The sequence below is a fragment of the Neofelis nebulosa genome, chromosome 4, assembly GCF_028018385.1.
Source record: "Neofelis nebulosa isolate mNeoNeb1 chromosome 4, mNeoNeb1.pri, whole genome shotgun sequence".
Taxonomy (NCBI): Eukaryota; Metazoa; Chordata; class Mammalia; order Carnivora; family Felidae; genus Neofelis; species Neofelis nebulosa.
This window is the reverse complement of record NC_080785.1, coordinates 54,951,853-54,977,514: the sequence shown is the minus strand read 5'-3', so window position 1 is coordinate 54,977,514 and position 25,662 is coordinate 54,951,853. Positions and strand designations below refer to the sequence as shown.

At 42.3% G+C, this 25,662-nt stretch overlaps 1 protein-coding gene across 2 annotated transcripts in view; it reads right to left on the bottom strand.

The window, feature by feature from the left end:
* Positions 1–20,051, bottom strand: part of RAPGEF5 (Rap guanine nucleotide exchange factor 5) — a 225,985-nt gene extending 205,934 nt beyond the window's left edge. Inside the window, exon 1 of one of the 2 annotated variants that reach the window (XM_058724848.1) lies at positions 19,695–20,051. In XM_058724848.1, coding sequence (XP_058580831.1) covers positions 19,695–19,928 — 234 coding nt within the window. In that variant the 5' untranslated portion in view covers positions 19,929–20,051. The remainder of the gene's footprint in view (positions 1–19,694) is intronic. The other variant, XM_058724849.1, reaches the window with a different exon arrangement.
* Positions 20,052–25,662: the final 5,611 nt, after the last annotated feature.

Sequence of the window (25,662 nt, the reverse complement as noted above, 5' to 3'; positions counted from 1 at the left end):
CTATACTATCTATCCCTAACGGTAGTAAAGTAAAACTAAAGTCCCACAGGTACAGACTATGATCATTACGTCCTCTGTTGTGAATAATGTTCCAGAATCGAGTTTCTGAGGGAACCACAAAGAATCGAAGCAAAGCCCTGAACAAAGGTTGGCAATTTGTGATAAGGGAAAAGCCAGTCAGAGCAAAGAACAGGTTGTGGGCATGGAAGGAAAGTCTGTAACCTAGAGAGCAACCTGGCATTATGTTTAGCAGTTAAATGCCAATACATATACACGTACACACACGTTCCATTAAAAATACTTATCAGACATTCATATATGTTTATTATTTATCAGTCACCGTTTCAAGCACTTTTTACAAACATTAATACATTTATTACTCATAACTATCCTTGGGAGCACAGAATGGTGATGTAACTTGCCTGCGGTCCATTCAGTTGGTGAGTGGCAGAGAAACCAGCCTGGTTGGATTCAGTGCTTTTCATCCTTACATCCATGGCTTCTCTATAAATGTCTTGGGGCCCTGCCGCTTTTGAAACCTACCTCTCTAGTCTTCCAATAATTCTGCAGGCAGACCAGCACTCCAACATCCTTCTAGTAATTTCAGAATTGGTTTCTCTTGTTTGCAATCAAGACCCTTGACTGACTCAGCCCCAAATCCAGTTATAGAGACAAGCTTATGTGAACACAAAAGCCTTCACTGTACTCTGGCCCACTAACAAGTCAATTACCTGAGGAACACGGAAGGGGGCGGGGTGCATATTTGTCATGTAAATGAGCCAAATCCTCACCTTACAGGGTAGGAAGCGACAGCCTTGGTGAAATTCAGGAAAGGGAGTAACAGGGGTGTTTGTTATTGTCAATTTTAAGCAGAAGGAGGTGCATTTCATGTGTAGAGCTACAGAACTTCACAATTCTCTACCTGAGTCCACTGTGAAAAGCAGCTGTATCTTCGGGCCACAATTCCCTGGGCTTCACACACAGAAACTTAAGAACTGGAAGAAGTCAGGACTGATTAAAGGAGACAAACACTCCCCTTTATATCCAGTCAGCTGCCTCTCTCCCCACATGGACTATCATCTTCTGCCTTATCTCCCCCGCCTAACCCAAGGTTGGGTGTGAGGGCAGCTGGCACAAAGCTCTTCTGGCTTGGAAGGCAGAGCCCTGGCACTGAGCAGATGCAGCCTAAGGACAAGGTGTTGGGGGGGAGGGAACGTGGCAGGGGGACATCTTTCCATTTGCCCAGAGGCCACAAGGCAGCACCTGCTCTGACAGGACCACGAGAATGGGAGCAGACTGCCATTCAGTTCTTCCCTGAACCAACCAACAAACTTCAAAAAATGTCCTAAAGACAAATACTATCCTTTGTCGTTGAAAAAGCATCCCCTGTCTTTCTTTTTTCCTCTACAGACGGTCACTTACCTACACAGAGACAATTTTTCATCCAAGCAGGCCAGCGTGCATGTATGCTCTCTTTTTCTCCCTCTCTTAACTTCTGAAATAAGAGTCTTGGGAACCTAAGAGATCTTATGTATAGAATACAGATACACGTTGGTCATATTTCTGACAGAGTTCTATTCCTCTCGAAACCAGGAATTTACTTTGAATTCTTGCTGATTTTAGCTGCCCATGAAAACAGAAAGGAAATCACTAGATCCTAGCCCCTGTCCTCCCCACTCTTGGACTTCTCATCCCCAAACCTCTGTGTCATGTCAGGCTCTAGCCTCTGTCACCTGGCCTACAGCCCCCTACGTGGCTCCCCTGCCTTCAACCTCTCCTTCCTCCATTCTGTACACCACCCACTTCCACTGATCTCTCTAAAGAAATGCTTTTATCAACGGACAGTGACTGCCACCTTCCATCTGTTAGATCATGTCTACCGATAGTCTCAACTTAATTCTGTCCCCAAAACCCACACATGTATTGTATGAAGTAGTTCACAAATGTTAACGTGAGGCACCCATAAGGACAAGGCAGTTTTCTATAAAACTTTATTTATTTAATTATGATGAGCAGTCCTTTAGTACAGGGTTGTGTCATTTTTTTTCTTTTGTGTTAAAATGTCTTTCTCTTACAAAATGTAAGACCTATTGAATTTTCTTGTGCCCTTACTTGGCAAAATGAAAGTATGAAGTCATAAGTTAGTTCTCAATTTTTATTTTATTTTTTAAAAAAATTGTAAATGTTCACCTACTTTTGAGAGAGAGAGAGAGAGAGACAGAGAGAGACAGAGTGTGAGCAAGAGAGGGGCAGAGAGAGAGGGAGACACAGAATCCGAAGCAAGCTCCAGGCTCCAAGCTGTCAGTACAGAGCCCGATGTAGGACTCAAACCCACGAACCACAAGATCATGACCTGAGCTGGAGTCAGACGCTTAACCAACTGAGCCACCCAGGTGGCTTATTTTATTTCTTTAGAGGTCAATCTTTGTGACATTTTACTTGTTCCTAATTTGCTTTATTTGACTACATTTGACACACAATGTACATTAGTTTCAAGTGTGGAACATAGTGATTCATTTTCTCTATAACTTACACTAGGCTTACCATTCTTTTTAAAAAAAATTTTTTTACAAGGAAATTAAACACAAAGTCTTGAACCTCTATAGTATAAAGGTTTCCCTGAACATTTTCCATTGCTGATAACAAGGTTAATACAAAGACAAACTCAAGATCACCTATCATCTTCCCTCAATTTATAAGTCCAACCCTTTAAGCCTGCACCTGGCTCCGGCCAGACATATTCCTCAATGTCCCAATCACATGCCATGCTCCCTTCTGCCCTGACTTGTCCTACTCTCTTCCCTACCTATTATTCTTACTAACTAGTTAATCCTCAAAGCCTACCTCTACCAAGTAGTTTCCTTAAATCTTGCTAATCAAGCTCAATCTCCTTTCTCCTCATAGTATATATCATCTAAACCAATTATTCTTAAATGAGCCATCACGACACCTTTTACTTAGTTGCTATGTGCCACGAGAACTTTATTATTAGTAAGAGACGTACTGAGGCTTATGAATAATTTTTTTTTAATCAAAGCACATTGGTTTTCCCAATATACTTTCCTGAGTGGGTGAACCAAAGGTGAAAAGCAACCTCATGTATAGCTTGGTGGGATTCCTATGAGAAAAACAATCCAGCATTTGTTGACCAAGAATTCAACATACTGCTGGAATGGTCAAGCAGATGAGCACCACCATCACGCGTCATGTGTCTCATGACAGAAGAAAAATCTGAGAGCCACTGGACTCAACCAAGCAACATCATGGAAAAGCTACTTATGAAAGTTCATGACACAGACAAATCTTACATCCTGGCATGTCACACTTAAAAACAGTAACCTTCTTGAGTTCAGGATTCCCATTCAATATCTACATGTATTAGGCACTCCAAATCTTGCTAAATTTAATTAAATATTACAAGCAGAATCAAACAAGTTTCTCCACCAAACTATGAGCTCCTTAAATGAGCCTCGCTCTTGCTCCCTAGGGAAAGGTAGCTGGCACATTATAAAATTGAATTTAAAAGTGCTCATGGTTTACAGGAGGAAATTCATGTAAGTACACAACTTCATGAACAGTTGAGAGGAGCTCTAATGTAAACCTCCACCATGCGTTTAACCAGTATTATTGAGAACCTACTATGCTCCAGGCAGTAGTCTGATCAAAAATACAACCGTGTACGAAACAGGCAATAATCCTTGCCCTCGGGTAGCTTAAATACTTGCGGAGGAAGATGACCATAGACAAAACAAATAAGCTAATTGTCAATTATTTATGTTAATAAGGTGGAATAGGAAGGGGACATGGGAAGGAGACAGATGCTGCAATTCTAAATAGGGTGGCCAAGGGGCTTCAAGAGAATGGTCTTTGAGCAAAGACTTGAAGCAGGTGAACGGTTATCTGAAGAAAAGTGGGTTCAGACAGAGAAACCTGCAGGTGCAAAGGCCTTGAGGTGGGGGCTGCCCAGTGTGATGGAGGATCCCCAAGAAGGCCAGGAGGCCTAATGCAGTGAAGGAGGGTAAGAATTCGACTTTCTGAAGATCCGAGGATGAGATTCTTCTTCTGTCTATGAAGCAAACTCTTTGCACTCTTAACACACCACTCACATTTATCTCTAATGTAAAATATGTCAGAATCTCTAGGCAAATCAAAGTACTGTATATGCAACCTCTGTTGCCTAATAACTAACCTTGTTAGTTGACACTTGCCTTTATTCCTTTCACACCGTGACGGCAAGTTTAATGTTTGACATCAAAGAACTGTCAGCAGCATAATTGCTCAGTAAAAGAAGTTTTTGTTAAGTCCTCATTGCAAGGATACCTTTGTGTTGCATTTCATATGAACTAGCAGATCTATTCTACTGCTGACGGCTTTCATTTCTTCTCTGAGGTTCTTACAGAAAAAGAAAGTCTATTTCCTAGAGCTGTATCCCAAATTATTAGTTTAGATGTTATACAGCACATAAAATAAAATCAGAAGCCGCCCTTACCAAGGCAATGTAGATCTAAACCTGGCAAGTGACAAACCCCAGCCCTTACGTCACCTCCACTCTGAAGTTTTCCTCTCATCTCCAGGCTCAGGGAGGTGGGTTCTCTTCCTTTGTGTCCCCAGGGTGATTCCTGTTCTATCATAGCAGTTATGATGCTATGTATTTTATAATTTGTCCAGTTCTGTAAAACTAGATTATAATACTATTAACATATTTATCTCCCTTGCTGGACTTAAGACTGGGATCATGGCTGTATTCACTTCTGTATTCTCAGCTTCTGATGTCCAAGGTAGATGTTACTAATATTGACTCTTCTCTTCTTCTTCAAAGCTCCCAGGAAGAGGATACTTCCCCAGGAAGCAGTAGGACTTGCTCTGGCCAATGCAATATGAGCAGAAGTCACTTCAGGTGGAAGCACTTAAATGCCCATGTGAAATTTCCCACTCTTTCCTCACATGTTGTAGTTACTGTGGAGGGTGATGACATAGAAATGTCCTAAGATGGAAGCAGGGCCACCACACAGAGGACAGCTATGCTGAAGAGCACCCAGACACAAGATGGTCTCTTTTTTTTAATTTTTTAAAATATTTTTAAAATTTATTTTGAGAGAGAGACAGAGTGTGAGCAGGAGAGGGGCAGAGAGAGGGAGACACAGGATCCGAAGCAGGCTCCAGGCTCCAAGCTGTCAGCACAGAGCCTGACACAGGGCTCGAACTTACGAACTGTGAGACCAAGACCTGGGCTGAAGTCGGATGCTTAACTGACTGAGCCACCCAGGCGCCCCAAGAGGGTCTTTTTGTAAGCAAGAAATAAACTCGGTTGTGTGAAGCCACACAGATTTTGGTGTATTTTTGTTACTGAGGCAAAACCTAGATCATCCTGACTGACACATCAGATAGTTCAGTATAACGCAGATTTTTAGAAGGAAGAAAAGTACAAGGAAATGCACAGTGGGGATGACAGCACTGGGTGGCAGTCTGGGATGGGATGAGCAGGTGCTACATTACAAGAAGCTGCCTGCAGTGAAAGAACAATTAACAAAATCATTAATCGACTATATTTTGTCTTCTGTCTAGCCATGTACTCCCAAAGCTAATTGCTTACATAGAAGCTTCTACAATTTAAAAAAATTTTTTAATGTTTATTTATATTTGAGAGAGAGAGAGCATGAGTGTGTGGTGGGGGGGGGGGGGTGCAGAGAAAGAGGGAGACAGAATCTGAAGTAGGCTCTGGGCTCTGAGCTGTCAGCACAGAGCCCAATGTGGGGATTGAACTCAACAAGCCATGAGATCATGCCCTGAGCTGAAGTCGGACACTTAACTGACTGAGCCACTCAGGCGCCCAGAAGCTTCGACATTTATGACATTTATGACAGAAATGAAACTGATATTGAATTTTACAACCTTACTTCTTACCAGACCAATACTTTCTCATATACATCTGTGGACTAAACCATAAGTCCCTATTTAAAGGATGTAGTTTTGAAAATGTAATGCTAATCAGCAATCAATAGAGTTACAAATTCTTCATCCCATAATGTATACCAGTTAGATAGTGGTTACATTGCAAAAGTTCTACTTCTTTTGGGGTGGGGAGGTTGGGGAGAGGAGAGAAGGAGTAAAGGCAGGAGGAGGAGGGAATAAATCCTGTAAATCATCTAAAAAAAATGTCAAAGGAGGTTATATGAGGGCTTCCTCGAGAGTTTTAACATAATTCTCTTCAACATGCAAAAGTGGGCTGAATCACCCCAAGTCCTGAGAAGAGCACTCTCTTCCATAGGAAAGAGCCCTCAGCTGAAGCCAGGTAAACAGTAAAGGATGAAGAAACAGGGCTGTGCAATGAAGCAAGGAAAGCAAACAATAGGATGAGCTGGTTCACAGAAGACGTTCTGGGCAAACAGCCCACCCGCAAAGCCTTAAAGGAACAAAGGTTGGGAGGGGAGGAGAAGAAGCAGCCACGGATGGTAAAGCCAAAGGAAACCAGACCCAAAGGATGGCTCATTCCAAGGGAAGTGAGTAAGGAGATGAGTCTTCAAAAAACCAGGAGAAAGGCTAACCAGAGATTTCTTGGGGCCAACCGAGAGGAGAAGATACTAAGAAAAGGAAACGCTCCTTCCCCAGTGAGGGGGATTGGGCAGACTCAGGCTCTAGACTGAGGTGGAAACAAGCGTTGGGGACTAGAAAGCCTGCCTGACTGGGCCCCAGCCAGCCCACTCCTCCACACTGAGCTCCTCTCTGCTCCCTAAACAGGATCTGGATTCCCTCACCAGGGTCATTTGCACTAGAACCCCTCTTACTCCCGCTGGTCAGTTTGCACTAACAGGTGAACCAGGTAAGGCTCATACACTTCCACTTCTGGGCAGCCCTCACCTAGGGCTCCATCCCCTTCCTGGAACAGCAGGGTTCCCCTCCCCTGTGGTCAGCCACCAAGCTGCCAGAAAGGAGGGGAAATTGAGTAAAGACAAAGGGCTCATATGCCTTGAATCTGTGCCACAGTAGGTAACATGGGATGATTCATCATGATTTGCCCCAATTATAAGAGGTCTGACTCCATCACATACCCATGTTTTCCAACACGTAAATATATGAAAACCCAGAGAGGGGAAAAGTTCTAGAGTTAATTTTGCTTCAAAGAGAAATGTTTTTTTTTTCCTTCCTAAAAAAATGTTAATGATAGAAAATTTGACATCAAGGACCTGTTTTGTTTCTAAATGTTTCATTTATTAAGACAAAGTATTTAGACATTAGTAGCACTCAACCTGTACTACCCCAAAACTATCTATCTATAGGGTATGAAACAGTTTTATCCTGAGGATAACATCTCGGTACAAAAGAACTGATAAACACACAGAATTGGTACGAGTTTGTATTGTAGTCCTGCTTCATGGTGAGGTGACTGTAGAAGACGACTTGGCTGAACACCCAAACCAGGAAAAATGGTTTTTATCTTATTGACACACCCACCCCTGGATCCCATGGGCACAGGAACTGAAGGTGTAATTATTCTATTCAACTGTTTGTTACTTTGTGAATGTAGTGTTCCCAGGCATTTCAGAACACGTTCAATATACTGCAACAAAATTAACCAAGATCAAAGTACCACATAAAGGTCTTATAACTCCTATGTATAGACTAGCAATACTAAGAGTGTCTGGGAAAAAGGCAAGCACGGGACGGGACGGGGGAGGGGGGGGGACCCAAAAAGAAAACTAAGGCAACTGTAGAGAAGGGATGCAAATCCCTCATATAAAAGCTTCTCTGATTATGAACCCTAGCCATCCAAGTTTGTGCATAGGAATGATGCAGGAATGGCACTCAGTCACATTCTAGCACAATTTCTAGCTTCATACCAGGGACCTCTCAGGACCTTTTGTTAATCCCAGCATCACCTTAGAGGCCAGGCCCTGTCCCTGCCCTCCTTAGCCTCATCTTCCACCTAAACTTCAGGGGCTAGGCTGGATTCCTTGCCTCGGCTACTGCCAATGTCCACTCCACTCATGAAATCCTTCTCATCAAGACTATACCTTCTACTGTCACTCTTCCCAACACTGCCTTTCCTTGGCCTCCTATAGCAGTCAAGGGTCCTCTCAGAAAAGAGCCTATCAAAGATATGCAGGAAAGATTCAGAGACCCAAGAAGAGATGCTGCAGCACACAGGAGCTAGTAACGGCAAGCCTTTAAAAGCCACAAGTGGGTGGGCCTAGGAAAAGACACAGGTACTACAAACTCTTTATGTTTCAAATACTCATCACTTCTTTTTTAACTGCCACTCTATAGAAACCAATAAGGGGCAGTTCCCAAAATTATTAATTCAATAAAATTCTCATAGTCATGGTCCTCCATCTTGATTTGTCCTTCTATCATGGCGGTGACAAACAGGAAACCAGGTAGACTCCTGCCTCAGTAATTTTCTGATTTTGAAGGTCACCAAACTTGTGCGGCCTTTAGACCAGTGCTACTAAGTGTGGCCCATGGACCAGCAGCATCACCTGGAACTCAACAGAAATGCAGATTCTTGGGCCTCACCTGTAAGCTACTGAACAAAGTCTCTAAGTGTGGGGACCCTGGAATCTGTGTTTTCAGAAGCCCTCCAGGGATCCTCAAGTATGCTAAAATTTTAGAAGTCTTTTAGTTTTAGGGAGCTAAAGATAAGGACCTTAGGAAATGCACAGATAATCTAACTAAGACCCTTGGACTAACCAGGAGTCCAGGATATAGAGCCCCTCACTCTTTTAACTTCCTTACTATGACCTTCATTAAGACAGTAATGTTTGAGCCTCAGTTCTTCCACTTAATGGCCATCAATATGACCAGTAAGACCTCTTTCAGTTTTTCAAAGGGATTTTCAAAGGGACCTTGGACTCCCTCAGATCTGTCACTTCAGACAATGATGATGATGTTGACGATGATGATGGCAATGACAACAGAAGCAGCTATTTTTCTGCATAACTACCTCTGTCTTAATAGCCTTCACATATTAATTTACTTAGTCTCACCACCCTATCTTTGCTTCACAGATGGTGAGATTGTGGCATATAAAAAAAACTCCGTAACCAGCCTTCAAATCTATATAAGAAAAAAATACTTTATTCCAGAGTTATGAAAACATTAAAATAAGAATGTATGTGAAAGTATTTTGTAAATGTAAATCATTATGTAAAAGACAGCAGAGTGAACAGCCAACTACTAATGAACTGAATTTTTTTTTTAAGCTCAAAACTCATGAGATATTCAAGGTAGATTAAAATATGACTAGGCTGCTTTTTTTTAAAGGAGTTATGTGCCAAGAAGAATAGGAAATTTGAATGCGTCAATGGGCGCTATTTGAATATTTGTGATAAATTTAAAATAGTAGAGGAAAATAAATATTGATGTCAATTTGAGGCGAAGAAACAGCTTTCAGTGAGAATAAGAAACAGCAACAAACCTCTTATCTAAAAGAAGATAAGGCTACCTGGTAAGATCTCCCAGGACACAAAGGGCTGGCTGTCAAGTTCTCTTCTGACACCTCTCACAGAATTGTTTATGGCCAAATAATTTAATCTTCTAGAAATAGATTTATAGATATGTTCTTTCTACTCTTTTCATATGACAGATTCTTAATTTAATCAGATTCTTCCTGCAGTTCAAATGCTGCATTATCTTCCCCCTCACCAACTCAAGGGATGTGGTGAATATTAATGACCCTTCTTTACATTTGTCTAAGATAAGTCCCAAAGTGCTCCGGGGTTGAGGCTGCATCTCAAGAGAGAAAGACCACTTCTCAGACCTTGGGGACACAAGGAGCAAGAAATGAAAATCGGACCTCTATCCCACTATCGCTTCTCATGACAGAGCAACAGTATTAGGGATAGAGACTCGGAAAGGTTATTTGTTATTCCATGTCACACAGTTGCTAAATGACAAACATATAGAAAAATATTTACTGTATTACAGCCAAATTCTGTTTTTTAAATTTATTTTTGAGAGAGAGAGAGAGAGAGAAAGTACAAGTGTGGGAGGAGCAGAGAGAGAGGGAAAGAGAGAGAATCCCAAGCAGGCTCCACACTGTCAGTATGAAGCCGGATGCAGGGCTCAAACCCACTAACTCTGAGATCATAACCAGAGCCAAAGATGGACTCTTAACCGACTGATCCACCCAGATGCCCCCAAATTCTATTTTAATAGATTGAAACAGGCATAATACTTGCCCTAATTTCTAAAAGGTATCATCACACATCTTCCCTACCTTTTCTACAAAAGATTTCATACCTATATATAAATTCACAGCACAAAATCATTTGTGGTGTTTGTTCATTACAGTCAACATTTAGAGTGTTAGACCAAACAGCGGTGATAAGCTGTTCACTTCCCGCAATAGTAACATGCAAGAGTAAGACAAATTTACAGTCAGCACCAAAGGTGTAAGTGTTGGGCAATCACAAGTATTTGCATGTACACCTCAGAACAGCTGCAGGTAAATGATTTGACAAGGTCAAATTCAACTGGATGACAAGGCCACCAATGGGGCTGGAGTTTAAGTTGCCAGACCAGTTAGGAAAAAAATACGGGAAGACAACCAGCTGGATTGCAGAAGCCCTCTTTTCAGAACTCTTCAATTTAGTAAAGATTTTCCTCCATGGATAACACAAATAGTGCACAATGAAAGCATGTTGTAAGGGAGAAGCCAATGTTTCATGAACAAAGCAGACAAAATTTTAAGTTTAACTGACTCACAGAAGGTAAAATCAGCCAACTCTCTACACCAAGTAGTGACAAAGACAAGTCTACATCTATGATCATTTGGGTATATTCATAATTTTAGTTAAAAAAAATAAATTTATATAAGATTAACTTTTAAATCTTACTGTTAAAAAACCTGTGAAGAAACCAATAAATTATATCATAAATTATATATCTGATTATATAATATAAACATATACAATAAATTATAAATTGAATTTAAATATAATTTAAATTATACATTAAATTTAAATGCAATTTTAAAATAAGTTATATAACATTATATATGATGAATTATATATAATCATGCATAATATAAACTTATGTTTATGTTGCTATTTAAATTATATAAATTATGTATAATATACAACATAAAATATACATATATGTAAAATTCCATGTAGAAGAATGTCAGTTTCTTCAATCTTCAACATTACTCTGAGGCTATTCATGCTTTTTGTAGGAAAATTTTGAATGTATTCTCCTCTGACATTTAAATTGTTACCCAAGCAATATCAGTGTTCATATAAATTGTTAGTATAATCTTAACTCACATTTTTCACCCTTCATAAATAGACATGGTTGTGTTTATATGCACTGTTTTAAAGCTGTGATTTACTGTGATATTTCTACAAATAAACTATGAAGCTATATTTAAAAACTAAAACATAACTTACTATAGTTCCTTTATTCTAAGGTACTACAATTTTAAGACATACCATCAATTTAATAATAGCTTTACAGGGGAAAAGAAAAATCCCACTAAATGATTACATCAACTTTAATACACATCCCTATTTCTAAAGCCTTCAAACAAAAAAGGAGAGACCGTAATTAAGACAATAAATTAATTATTTTATTTAGCGAGAGGACACAGCTGAATAGGTAGACCTCATAATATGGAGCCTGACTTCCTTGGTTCAAATCTTGGCTCCTCCACTCCTTGGGTGACCTCAGGCATCTTCCTTAGCCTCTCTGCACCTCATTTTGGGGAGTAGCAAAATCAATACCTTTGTGCCTCTCTGTTCCCCTCTTGGGGAAGAAACAAGGAGAGTGATCTGCCACACGTGTTGTTATGAGGATTAAATGGGTTAATGGTCTTAAAGTACTCCGAATAATCCCAACACCAAAAATGTGATAGGATTTGTTCAACAATAATAGGTTATCACCACCACCACCACCACCACCTACCAGGGACCACTAAAACATTTGCTACATTCACAGACAAATAATTTCTAATTCAACACACCGAAAAAATACATTAATTCAAGGAACTATTCAACTGACAACTGAATGAGGGCTTGATGCTATGCTAAATGTTTAGAAGGAGTAAAGATAAAAACTAAAATAAGAGAACCATGGTTGTACCCTCCAGAACACAGAGTAGGGAAGGGCTTTTTAATTAGAGGGTCTGTGGACCAGGCTTCAAAATATCCATAAGCCCTCCAAAATGAGATGCAAAAATTACATCTGCATGTGCATTTTTCTGGGGTGCATCCTTTGATTCTTAAAAAGGTCTGGAATTAAAAAAAAAATTAAGAGTCATTTGCCTCAGGTAGTAACACCATATTAAAAGGTAAATATATCTAAGTTTAATTTTATTAATACATTTGTGTATTCTCAATGATTTTATTCAATTGTAAATGGATTCAGTTACTTTGACAGGTATGCATACTTCTCACTTCTTGAAGTATGTTAAATAGCAAACAAGTTGCCATCAGGAACCCAAGTCCTGAGTTACAACAAACTCCTCCTTTTCCTTTCTTCTAGAAACACCAGAAAAGGAAACTGCTTGCTTTATAAATGTCCAAGTGCGTTTGTACTATGGAGCTAGTCAGACTTCCAAACCACCTGGGAAAACAACGGCTTCTGGGATGAGTCATGCCAAACCTTCTTTCTTGTACAATGGCTGGTATTGCTGGGAGATGAGGAAGAGCTGCTACCAAGCCATTGTCAACCTTGTGAATAATTAAAGACTGATCCTGGAAGCCATTACTGAAGACGCCGGAAAGAAAATGAGCTATGTTTTGTCCTGACTTGAAATGTCCTATACATCTACAGTTTCAATATACCACAGGCTATAATTATGTCAAAATCTTAGACAACATGACATTGAGCAAAGGCCATAGATTTTGGAATCAGACAATCTTGGGTTCCATTCTGCCTCTACTACTTTCTAGCTGAGTGGCCATGGGAAAGTTACTTAACCTCTCTGGACTATAGTTTCCTCATACGTGAAAACACTTCCTCCCTTTAAGAGACTATTGAAGTTTAATCTGATAAAGATGTGCCAGTATTCACAGCGGTGTCTGCAGACCATCCCTTTTCCACATCCATTTATGACTAATTTATCACAATAACAACTCACCACAAAAAATTAAGTCATTGATTTTAACTATTTCACTTTTGCATGAAACTTTCTAACTTCTCACGAACTACTTCCAGATTGCATACCATTACTGGGATTATCAGTGTTCCTAATAAAGGTTGTTATGCAACATTAAGGCAAAAAAAATCACAAGTACTCAAAGTCATCACCAGTGACTTATCTCCCACCTTTCCATCTATTTTCAGCTACACAAGTTACCAATTACTGCCAAGTCAATTTAAGAAACAGCGCAAATGTGAAGCTGAGGATATTTTGTTATGGTACCAGTATTTAGATAACACCTAAGATATTCACTAAATGTTAGGATATCATGTTTTTAAAAAACATGGAATCTGACATTGCATGCGAAAGCAAAAAATTTTTGTTACTAGACTCCTATAAATGTCTATGAGTGTCAATTTGCCCAGAATAAGCATCCGGCTGGGGAAGGAACAATTTAAGTTCCAACATACCCCAAATTTTCCATACATTGTCTCTATTCTCTGAAAACCTGGTCCATGATATGTATCATTCTAGAGGAAGAACGGAGGCTTGGAGAGCTCCAAGAATAACTCACGGAAGGCTACAAAATGATGGCACTGAAATCCAAACCCAGCTTCTGAAGCCACTCCGCATGTTCTTTCCTTGGGATCTAATTCTGCAACCGAAGCCAATGCCAGGGGTCAGAGGAGAGAGAAAGGAAGTAAATAGGGCATTAACTTGCCATTGAGGTCCTTTACTAGAATTTACATGAAATTCAAGTAGAATAAATGAATCTATAATTTCTTTTTTTTTTTCATTTTTAGAGGTGGCATTTGTGGAGTTTCACTTTATTTGTAGCCACGTCCACACTGTTTTGTATTATCAAGGTTCAAGCTGTAAGAAGTCAATGTTTCTCAAATAAGATCATCAAATGTCCCTCCTATCTGATCTGACTCACCTTCCCTGGAAAATGCATGCCTCCCTTAATGGCCCTTATCTCTGACAGGCTACCATAAGCAGATAAGAAAAGAGTAAGCGAGCGAATTCACAAATTTTTGTATTGGCCTTGATCAAGATGGCCCTGGGTGATTTTTGCTTATGACACACCGAACGCTACTTTTAATTCTAGTCAATATTCGTAGCCATTCAACAATATTTCCCCTCCCTTCCTGCCCCCACACCCAGTACGTCTATCACAAGCCTCAGAGTGCTCAAAGAAAGAAAGATTAACGGCTGGCATTATCAACAGCATTTACTGACCACTCTCCGAGTTGTAAGGTAATATCAACAGGTACTGTAGGCTAATTAGACTAAAATCAACCCTTTGTCCTCAGTGCATTTGTGGAAAACCAGAGAGACAATTCAGAGCAGGGACTATGGAACCAGACTGGCTAGGTTCAAACCTCCTTCAGCCCCCACATTCTTGGGCAAGTTACATCTATGTTCCAGTTTCCTCATCTGTAGAATGCAAACAATAGCAGCTAACTCACAGGCTTGTTAGGAGGATTGAAGTTTGTATCAGAACATGCATGGCACATAATTAAGTGCTATGAAGTGTCAGCCACTGATTTTAATTTAAATACAAAGAACAAATTAAAATTACATGCTTTGCCTGTAAGGTGTGTGTACAAAAGGACTATAATTCAGGCATACTGGTACAACTTGAAGCAGCACATGTTTCTCAGTCAACAAGGTCTTATTTCCAGCAGAGGAGGGTGTTAAATCACACCTAAAACACTCCAGCTTGGACAAAGGAAATGGGCTACCTTGTTCCTTTTTTGAGAGGGAATCATCTGGGTCGAGACTCCAAATGAAAAGAGAGAACCTCATGCAGAGAGCCACTAGCTGTTCTTCCACTTTCCCAAGTTTCAAGAGCACCTGCCATGCCACAGGGACTCTGCCTGAGTGAGAAGAAAGCAGCGGAGAGAAGTCTAATAATCCGAAGGCCGACTGTCACTGTTGGGTGAACAGTCAATTTGGCACAATTGGTGAATCATTCTGCCTGCTGTAAATGAAACAGATTCCGAGGAGATGAAAGAGGTAGAACGCTGCAGAAAAGATCGCAGCCGCCAAAGCCCGAAATAAGTCAGTCCCAGCAATTTGACAGTATATATAGAAAAAGGGAATGGTAGTTACCAGCTATTTTATTAGAGGGAGAAAATGACAGTCTTAGAAGCAGCCTGATGAGAAGAATTTAAGAAGAAACAAAAACTTAAGATGGAAGGCCTAAAACCAAGGTAAAAAAATACGGCAACCACTAAGAGAGGCAAAGGGTGGGGGTAACGAACAGCTGTCAACCAAAAATTAGAGCCCTTTGGGAAAATGGCTGATTTCAGATCTGAAGCAGGAAATGGACAAGGTAAGTTTAGCATATCTTGGGCCAGAAAGCAAGAAAGGTTATCAGAGACTACTGGGGCCTTGTAAAAAGTATACAACAGATAAAGACAAATTAAGGGTCAAAAAGAATATTGACTGCAATGGACTGAAACAAATACATTGAGGTCCACAAGTTCTTAGTGACACTTAAAAAAGAAGAACTCATTGATTATCATGAGAGACCGTTAGGGCACCAAATCATTACTCAGAAAATTGATAAAAGGAAAAAAAAAATGAGCTTTCCTTGTCTTCCCCACACAACTTGAATTTCAGGAGACCCATACAGCTTATGAGGGTTAAGTTCTTTACACACAGAATACCAATTAATAAATGCAAGAGAAGTGATAGATTCAGATCATCACCCTTTTGTAATCTCTAATGAAATGGATCTAGGCTACAACCATCTATGGATGCTAAGATCATTAGGTGAAAGGGAAGTTGACTCTACCTGAACCCACTAATCAACCTTAACATCTCAGAGAGAGAGATTCAGACATCATGTGTCTTGTGATTATACTACAACAGATTTTACAAAGCACCACCTACGAAGGATGCTTGCCCTTGAATCTAAATGTAATCAGGCCTCTACATCCAACTACCATATTACAGGAGACAGGGGGAGGAGAGAAACAAGCTAAATGACACCAGTGAGAAATTGGCCCAGAAAACAGATCATTCTACCAGATCTGTGCTCTTTCTCTCCAGCAAATCAAAAAGAAGGGAAGGGGGACTATTATAAAAGAAAATAGATTTAAAAACCTAACAACCTAATGTAATGTGTGGACTGTGTTTAGTTCCTGAGTCCAACAAATCATAAGTAAAAATACATCTTTCAGAATATGTGACTACGGGAATCATATTAGGAAATCGTTGTTAATATATTTAGGTGAGAAAAAGGCATAAAAGTCTTTGGGTTTGTTTGTTTGTTTGGCCATTGTTTCAAGAAAAAAGAAGTCCTTATCAGAAATGTATACTGACACATTTATAAGTAAGATAACAGGATGTTTAGGATTTAGCTTAAAAATATACCATCCCTAGGGGTGCCTGGGTGGCTCAGTCAGTTAAAGGTCTGACTCTTGATTTCAGGTTAGGTCAGGATCTCACAGCTCATGAGTTCAAGGCCCACATCAGGCTCTGCACTGACAGCACAGAGCCTGCTTGGGATTCTCTCTCTCCCTCTCTTTCTGCCCTTCCCCCCCCAAAATAAATAAATAAATAAACTTAATAATAAAATAAAATGGGCTAGCCCCCATGAGAAAACTGGGGAAGAGAAATAAATGAAACAAGACTGACAAAATGTTAATAACTGTTGAAGGCTGGGTATTTATCATACTATTTCTCATAATCTCCATAACACAATTTTTAAAAATGACTAAAGGGTTTTGGTGGGAATTCAAGCTGTGCCTTATTTTACTACTGATTTTAGGAGGTAGGTAGGGTCCTCCCACAAAGGAAAATTTAGACATTCTCCACTTAGCAGAGTCTTAATCAGTTGGTATTCAATATGATCAGAAATGACTGAACCAAGGAACACAGGAGTTCTGCAATATTAACCAAATGTCAGCATAATTTTTCCCAGTAAGAGACCGCCTACCAGGCACCTGGGTTGGGCAACACAACCTACAAAGAGCTTACCTGATGACAGTTGATGTCAGATTGTCCAGATTTGTGAGGGCCCACGGCAGCATGGACAAGTACCACAGGTATTCCTAAATCAAGTCTTGGTCAATACAGAAATTGCAAACTTTCTTACCAACTTGTGTAATACCTAGAACTGCCTTTTTATAAATCCAGTGGTAATGAACTTGTGTTAATTTGTCCCTACAATCACTCAGCAGTAATCTGGAGGTACAGGCCATAGAATACAAAATTTTAAGTCCACCAAAGGATCTAAGCCATGATTTGTTCCATGAGCATCACTGCTTTAATTGAAGAGCTAACCAGATGAGCCCAGATGCTCACAAGTCACTAACTGGTTTGGTACATATCTCCTCTGTTTTTCTCTTTCCTACATATACTTTCTGTTATGGACTGAATGTCTGTGTTCCTTCAAAATTCATATGTTGAAGCCGTACTTCCTACCGTGATGGTATTTAGAGGTAGAGCCTTTGGGAGGTATTCAGAAGTAGACTAGGTCATGTGGGTGGAGCTTCCATGATGGAATTAGTAGACTTATAAGAAAAGGAAGAGAGAGACAGATCTCTCCTTCCATCCATGTACACAGAGGAATGGCCATGTGAGGGCACAGCAAGAAAGCAAGCCAGGAAGAGAGCTCTCACCAGAAACCAAATCTGCTGGCACCTTGATCTTGGACTATCCAGCCTCCAGAATGGTGAGAAAATAAATTTCTGTTGTTTAAGCCACCCAGTCTATGGGATTTTGTTACAGCAGCCTGAACAGACTGATGCAGGTATGTAGTTCACCTGCTTTTTTTTCTTTCAAATTCCTTCTTATCTCTTTGTTAGGGAAGCTTCCAAAATCACAAAGATGGCTCCAAAGCCAAAGGAAGGGGAAATAGTTGAAAAGTATGGGTTTTCAACATGGGAAAATTTGACAATCTTTCCCCAGTAAGAAGCTAGCCATGCACTTAGGAAATGTGTTTGGAATATCCAAAAGCAATACAGGATTGGGATCAAAGAAGGGTTAATGAAGTATATATTATTGGAAATAACCACATTCAGAATAATTACGAAGAGTAAATATATATGTTGGCAAGGCATACAACATCATCCCAGGCAACAAGAAACACAAGGCCTTATGCAGATGAACACACAGATCTATTTATACAGGAACCTTCAGCAATTCCCGTCACAGATTGCCTGGCTGCCCTCATGTCTTCAGTATTCTGTGCCATGAAAAAGTATCTGTCAAGGATAATAGGAACACGATTTGACCTACTTTTCCCTAGATTCCCGCAAAGTCTATAACTCTGGTTCTTGCATTTATTCAGCTACCACGTCTCTGGGACACATTTCCTTGCTTTCTTTGCAGACAATCCCGTATGTCCCACGTTAAGGTCACTTGTGGGCAATTCCTCGACTCCACTAGTCATGGACTTTAAGATGTCCTACATCCAGATAGTCCTCTGAATATCCTACTGAGGTAGATCACATACAGATATCCCCTACACTAGAAGGAAAATGCTTTAGAAACGACGAACACAACCTGGACAGGCTGAAGACCTACACCAATTCAGGTCCTTCCTTGCCAAAGAAGCCACACCAAAACAAAATGTTTCTCCCCAACTCTCACGTTTCCACAAACCTGTCTTTGCAAGAGCTAAAAGTCTTCCAGTAAGGTCTCCTTTTAAAGCAGACAACCAAGATTCAGTTTATTACAGCACCACCACCCTCCTTCCCAAACTACATTGTTGCAGCTTCTCAGTAAAGCCTCCTTAACAGCGACAAATCCTAAAGAACTGAGTAGAACCTACCAAAGTTGCCCTAAAGCCCTGGTGGGCAGGGAAACCTCAGTAAGTCAGACCCTTGGCCTGAGGCCCCATCAGGGCCTCCTGAGTGGCTTGTGAAAGATCCCAGGAGAAAATCATCAGGCTGTCCTGCTTTTCCTAACTAACAAAACATGCCCGACCCGTTCAGGCCATTAAATGCACTTAGATGCACAACCAGGGACACTCCTTCACCAGGAAATCATATCTGAACACACCATCAGGAAGTCAATATTTAAGATTCTGAGGGGCGTGCACCCCTCTGCTCAAGGGGGCGTCACCAAATACTAAGTGCTGGAGTCTCCAGAACCCCGGAGATGGAAGCTCGCCCCGGGAACTTCCAACTCGTGTGCCGCCACCTCGCCGGTGGCGGCGGCCAGAGTCCCGATGCCCAGAGCTTGCCACGGGGCGTCCCGGACATGCTCACACGTCTCACACCTCCAGCAAACTGGGCTCCCATTTGTGGGGCCTGAGGCTTGCTGTCGGGACACGGCTAGCCGACAGTTGGGTACGGGACACCTGCAGCTTCCCCTCAGGGGAGACGCCAACCGCCCTTCTTCCGGCGATGCCCATGGTCCGCCGCTCGGAATCCAGGTGCCCCTGGGTTAAGTCAGGTGCAACTAGGGGAGGGGGAAGCCGTCGCTCGTCGGGGGTCACCCCACGACCCCGTCGTCCCCGGACCCTGCACGAGGGTGCCCCTTCCGCCACCTCCCCAACTTCCAGATGTCCCCTCTGCGGCCCGGGAGGGTGGGCGCGGGCTCCACGTGCGCGCCGCCCGTGCCCACTGGGGCCCGGCCGGCCCGGGCCACTCACCCGGGCCCCGGCGGCGCTCCGCTTCCTCCGCAGCGTGAGCCCGCTCCGCAGCAGTGCCGGCAGGTCCCTCAGCCGCGGCCGTGGCGGCGCCGGCGGCTGCTCGCGCTCCTGCTCGCGGGCGCTGGGGCTGCGGCGCAGGGCGCCGTCCGCCGCCACCGCCGCCGCCGCCGCCGCGGCCAGGGCCGGGCTCTCGCACGGCGGCTGCATCTTGACGGAGCCCACGGCCATCCTCATGCCCTGACGGCGGCTGTGGCGCCGGCAGCTCGTCTCCCCCGCGCTCGCCTCCGCGCGCCGTCCGCGCCTTCGCCAGGCAGCGAGAGGGCGCGACTGCGGCTCGGGCGCGGGGCGCGCTGCCAGCCGCTGCCCATTGGCGCGCGCCGCGGCCCCCGGCAGGCTCGGCCCCGCGCACCTCCCCCTCCCCGCCCAGGTGCGCCGGGCCCCGCCCCGTCCCGCCCCCCTCACCCCTCCCTTCCCCCCCCCCACCCCGCCCCGCGCCGCTCACCTCCGCCCGCGGCCTGGCCCCCCTCAGCCACTCCCCGAACCCTAGAGGAAGAGGGTGGGACACCTTGGGCACCCGCTCATCCACAGGTGCGGATTCCCAGAACCCTCCACCGAACCCACTCTACTGCCCATCCCACCCCACCCCCCAATTCCCTTTAGGCTGAAAGGTCCCCCTTCACTGCCTTTTACCTAGCAGCCAGGGTTGATTTGGACTTCGGCCATGTGAACTGGGAAGTCTGGGACACTCCTCCCTCCTCCAGCCCCTCCTTGCTTTTTTCACAGCCTAGACCCAAATCATAATCGCCATTCCTCCAAACAGTTTTTGCTAAAGAACTTCAAAATAAGCTCTCTATTCTGCTACAAGTTAAACACCATTGCCCCCACACTGTCCTCTCTTTGGCACATTCATCACTGAAGAATAAAGGAGAAAACTTTTGTTGGCCATGATAGGTGTTTAGCAAATAGATGCAAGTCTGGTGACCTGAAGGTGAATCTCAGTTAACATGTTAGAACCTGACCTTCCCTGAAAGCCTGATGCATGTGATGAGTGTGCTTGGTAAACTGCATAGGCCTACCATGGTGTGAATCACTGTTTACATCATTCCAGGAGCTAGGAATAGTAGAGCATCTGGAATGAAACTATTCCAGCAAGGCCTTAAAATCCAGATGGCTGTGAATCCTCACATCCCCACTGAGTCTATCTTCAACGAGGGCCAGCCAGGGCTTTTACTCCTGAAAAGGAGGATGCTGGGGTCCCCATCTTTGCCCAAGACTTTAAGAATTGAATAAGTTTACCCATGTTAAAAAAAATTGACAAATAAGGTCAGGGCTCTTAGTTGGTTTACCACTGTACCCTCAGCCCCTCACATGGTAGATGCCTGGCAAATGTATAGGGAAACACGGCCACGTTAGAAAAAAAAAAGAATAACCTGTGATCTCTGCCCACGAGGAACTTATGATCTTGCCCAGTAGTAGAAAAACATATAGAAAAACAAAGATATTGCCTTGTACTCTTAGTAATTGCCAAGTGAGTGTGGATAATGAGCATTCCAGACCACAGAAGCGAGAAATGTTTCTGGGTTGGGACGGGCAAAGAAAAGTCAATGAAGGGAGTTTCAGCTGTGCCATAATGCCGAGTGTAGAAGATTCAATCATGCAGAAAGGAGGGTGAGGATCCTTCAGGGAAGGAGGAAAAACATGAGAAAAACACCAAGGTCGAATGACACAGAACCTATTGGTCACTGACTATGTCATACTAGTGAGAGAGAGAGAGATAGCATAATGGAGAAGCAGGAAAAAATATCAGAATGGATACTGGTCAGACACTGCAGAAAGGCTTAAATGCTGTCACCTTAGGTTGTGTGTGTCTACTGGAAAGATCTCTGCAATAAACTATAGATTCCATTTCAGTTTCCAAATACCTATCACATATACTTATTCCAGGCAGAAATCCCCCTTGTATTATCACATAAAACAGTACTAGTTTATATAATGTTTAAATATGTCAGTTCCATTTGGTGATCATTGTCTTGAGCCCCAGAATGCCACCCCATACTCCAATTTCCTCCTGAAACACCAGCTAAAGTTCCACTAGACCTTTAGTCCCGGCCCAGTAGAGGTCCTCCAGGAGTCTTTTGGTCAACAGAACTCTGTGATGGCTTATGCCAGACCACCCCTAGTAATACATTTTGAATCACACCATAAATCTACTCTGCTCCAAAATAGAACACATGTGTTCTGTATCCAAGTTTCTTGGTCTTCACATTCTTTTACATAGCTTCTCAATGTAAGACCAAGGAGTTTAGACTTTATCCCATGATTCTATGGCATTGATCAAGAGTCTAAAACTCAATATCCAGAAGGGCCTTTGGAAAGTTGGCTTGGGGTAAGGTGATAAATGTCGATTGCCATACAGCCATAGTATAGGCAGACAATAGTTTAATTTAAATTAATATATATTTAGTTAGCCACATATGGCTCTGGGCTACTCTATTGGAAAGCAAATTTCTAGAATTCCATGTTTCCCTTTACATATTCCTTAATTTTTTTTTAATATCTCCATTTCAGTGAGGCCTTCCATGACCATGTGATTTAAAATTATAGCCCTTCCCATTCACTCTTCTGTCTCCTTCTAACCCTCCACAGAGCTTACTGCCATCCAAGATTTTATGTATTTTACTTATTCATTTTGTCTAGTGTCTGTCCACACAAAAATGTCAATTTTACAAGGGTCTGGACTTTTTTTCCCTTTTGTTCAGTGTCTAGAGAATGCTAGTTGAAGAATTGAATTTTTTCACATATGAGAACCCAGTTTTTCAAAAGGAGCTTAATCTGGATTTTTACAGAAAATCTTCCAATTTTGCAATATTGGAAGTTTGTTATTTATTATGTTCCTAATGTTTATTTTTGAGAGAGAGAGAGAGAGAGAGAGAGAGAACCCATGTGAGTTGGGGAGGGGCAGAGAGACAGAGACAGGGGACAGAGTATCCGAAGCAGGCTTAGCACTGACAACAGCGAGCCTGATGCAGGGCTCAAACTCACAAACCATGAGATCATGACCTGAGCCGAAGTCAGACACTTAACCAACTGTGTCATCTAGATGCCCCTGGATGTTTTTTCAAAAACATGTAAATCCTATACATGCCGACATCACCCAGGTCAAACGGAGCTGCTCAGGTACCAAAGCCAATTTTTACTTAGGAGAATGATAATCATCAAAGCTAAAGTTTATGGAAATATTTATGTAAGAAAACAAGTTTTATTGGCTATTTACAGGGAGGGGAAATGGGAGACCAGGAAGAGACATTTAACTAGCTACAAAGAGATGAGGGTCTGAATTAGTGGGACTGGTAGACACGGGGGGTGGTTAGATGTCAGACATTGCAAAGAAAGATCCTCAGGCCTAACATATGTTAGGAGGAGTATAAAAGTACTTCAGGTGGTGTTACAGATAGTATTCTACAAAGATGACCAACTCAGGACCTCATATCCCCCAAGATTTTTTCTGCAATATGATCTTTCCACTCCCCCATGACAAGACAGGGTTTATCACCCCATCCCCTTTATCCCAGCCTAACCCTGTGACTACTTTGGCCAATACAGTACAGCAGAGGTAACGCCAGTTCTGTAAGCGGAACCTTAATGGACCTGGAATGCTCACTCTTGGGGTGCTCCCACTCAGAACCCAGCTCCTTGCCGTGAGAAGCCCAAGCCACCTGGAGAGACCGTGCGGAGGTGGTCTGGCAGCTGAGGTCCCATCCAACAACCTGCATCAGTAGCTGGCCATTTGGAAGCCATTTTGGACACCAGTCGAGCAGAGCCTTCAGGCCATCTTTGTAGAAGCCAGCATCTGCCTGCAACCACAGGTATGTAAGAAGAGAAAGCAAGAACTACCCAGGCTGAGCCCAATCAACCCACCGAACTATGGGAGACAATAATAAATTGTTTGAAGCCACTAAGTTGAGAGGTATTTGCTACACATTAGATGACCAGACACATGGTTCCGAAAAATATGAAGAACATACTATTCCCTTGTGAATACAAAGGAAGGAAATTTACATTCACATTTGTAGATGTGAAGAAACTTGAAATTTCTCACAAGTGATCAGAGTTGGCTACACGGGGAAAGGAAAGAAGGGAGATTTTTCACGTATAAGTTTTTATGGTTTTTGTTTTTTAAAAACATGTGACTGTACACCTGTTTAAAACAAATCTTTTAAGTGGCTCTGGATTTAGAAAAGTCAGGGAAGTGGGAGGAGCTAGTTTTGAGGATTTCGTTTATCACAGCCGTTTAAGTGACTAAACTAGGAGGCACCCGAGTGAAAATCTGGCCAGCAGGCAGAGGGTGAGCTCGAGAGGCGGGAAAGATAGATAAGCCAGTGCCAGTGTACTAACAAATCTGATAGTAAAGAGCGGAGCTAACCCAGGGTTCTCAGGGCACAGAGGAGGAGCAGAGACAGTTTTCCCCTTCCTAAGCTGGGCCCTTGGAGAACACGCAGCAGATGACTTTCCATTTCCAGTTGCATGAAATTTGGAGTAATGATTCTCGTGGCTTTTCCTCCTTTAATGTTTGTGGTCCCATATGATTACCAGGAATACCAAGGACAGTATCTATTGGCTGAGCTTTCTCTTGTGCTCCTCCACACCCTGTGCACCTGCTTGTCTCCTCACAAATGTACAAAAGGCATGTCATGCTAGTGAGTCTCCTAACACCATGGCTATTAGGACTTTGATGAGTCGGAGTTCATCCCTTCCCAGCATCTCCTGTGTTTGATTTTTCCTCCATTTAAGATATTTTGCATTGCTTACCAGCTCTCAAAAATTAGAAAACCTAAATACAATTTTGTCTCCCTATGGAGGCCTGCCAACACTTTACTATGTAATGATCAAAATGGGTTGAACCTGACCTTCCCAAAGGCCAAGGTTGAGCAGTGGGAGCTCCGAAGCCAGGTCTTGCACAAGTAACCCAGTACTGCCCGTACTGCCTCTACTGAGAAGTCCGGATATAACTGTTAGTGTGCTTGATACTAACACTATTTTTATGTTTTCTTAAGGAATGAATATGCAATTGGGAGAAATACAGCAAAATTATGAAACCTGTTTCAAAACTAAAAATATTAAGCCTTACTTTATTTTCGTTTTCAAGAATCATAAATAGAACTATATGCTGTCAGACTGTTCATGACAAACCTGTGTGATGCTGTGCTATTATTTTTGTAGTGCATTGCACACAAGTATTTCCCTTGTGAATTAGACATTTTCCTTACAGTATTTGCATTGGTGGCTCTAGCCAGAGACTGGCTCATAAAGACGGGTGCCATTATAAGTTCTTCTTCCGTTCATTATACTCATAATCTTGAAACAAAATCTATTTATGTCCTTTCATATGCCACCTACTATTATCATCTTGGAAATTTCTTTCTGTAAAGTCAGGTGTGCAAGTTTACCAGGACTTTTGGTACTTTGGACACTTTTGAAAAAAAAAATTATTTGTGATCAAATGCTCAAGAAGACAGAGGAAGAGGCCAGTAAGAGACCTAACTTGACCAGTAGACAGCTAGAAAGGCATGCCAGTCTTGTCCCAGCATCCCTGCTCTGCTTACGGAAGCCTTACACAGATCAAGCAAAACCTCCTCCTAGAAGCCTTTTCTGCTCTTCCCATTTGGAATTAATCCTTCCTCGCTCAGTTAACTGTAAGGGCTTACCTACAACTATGAATCTACATTTACCACCTCTCCGATAACAGTCTGTCTGAATATCTGTCTTATATTTGAATTAAATGTTTACATAGAAGACCTATGTGAGGTTACAAAGTCCTTGAGGACAGAAGGGACCCATCTTTGCATTCCCGTCTAATGTCTACAGCAGTGCCTAGCACATAGTAGATGCTAAGTTAATGAATGCACACATGAGTGACTGCTGGATGAACAAGTGAATAAACAAAATCATGATTAGCTAAACACTGCCA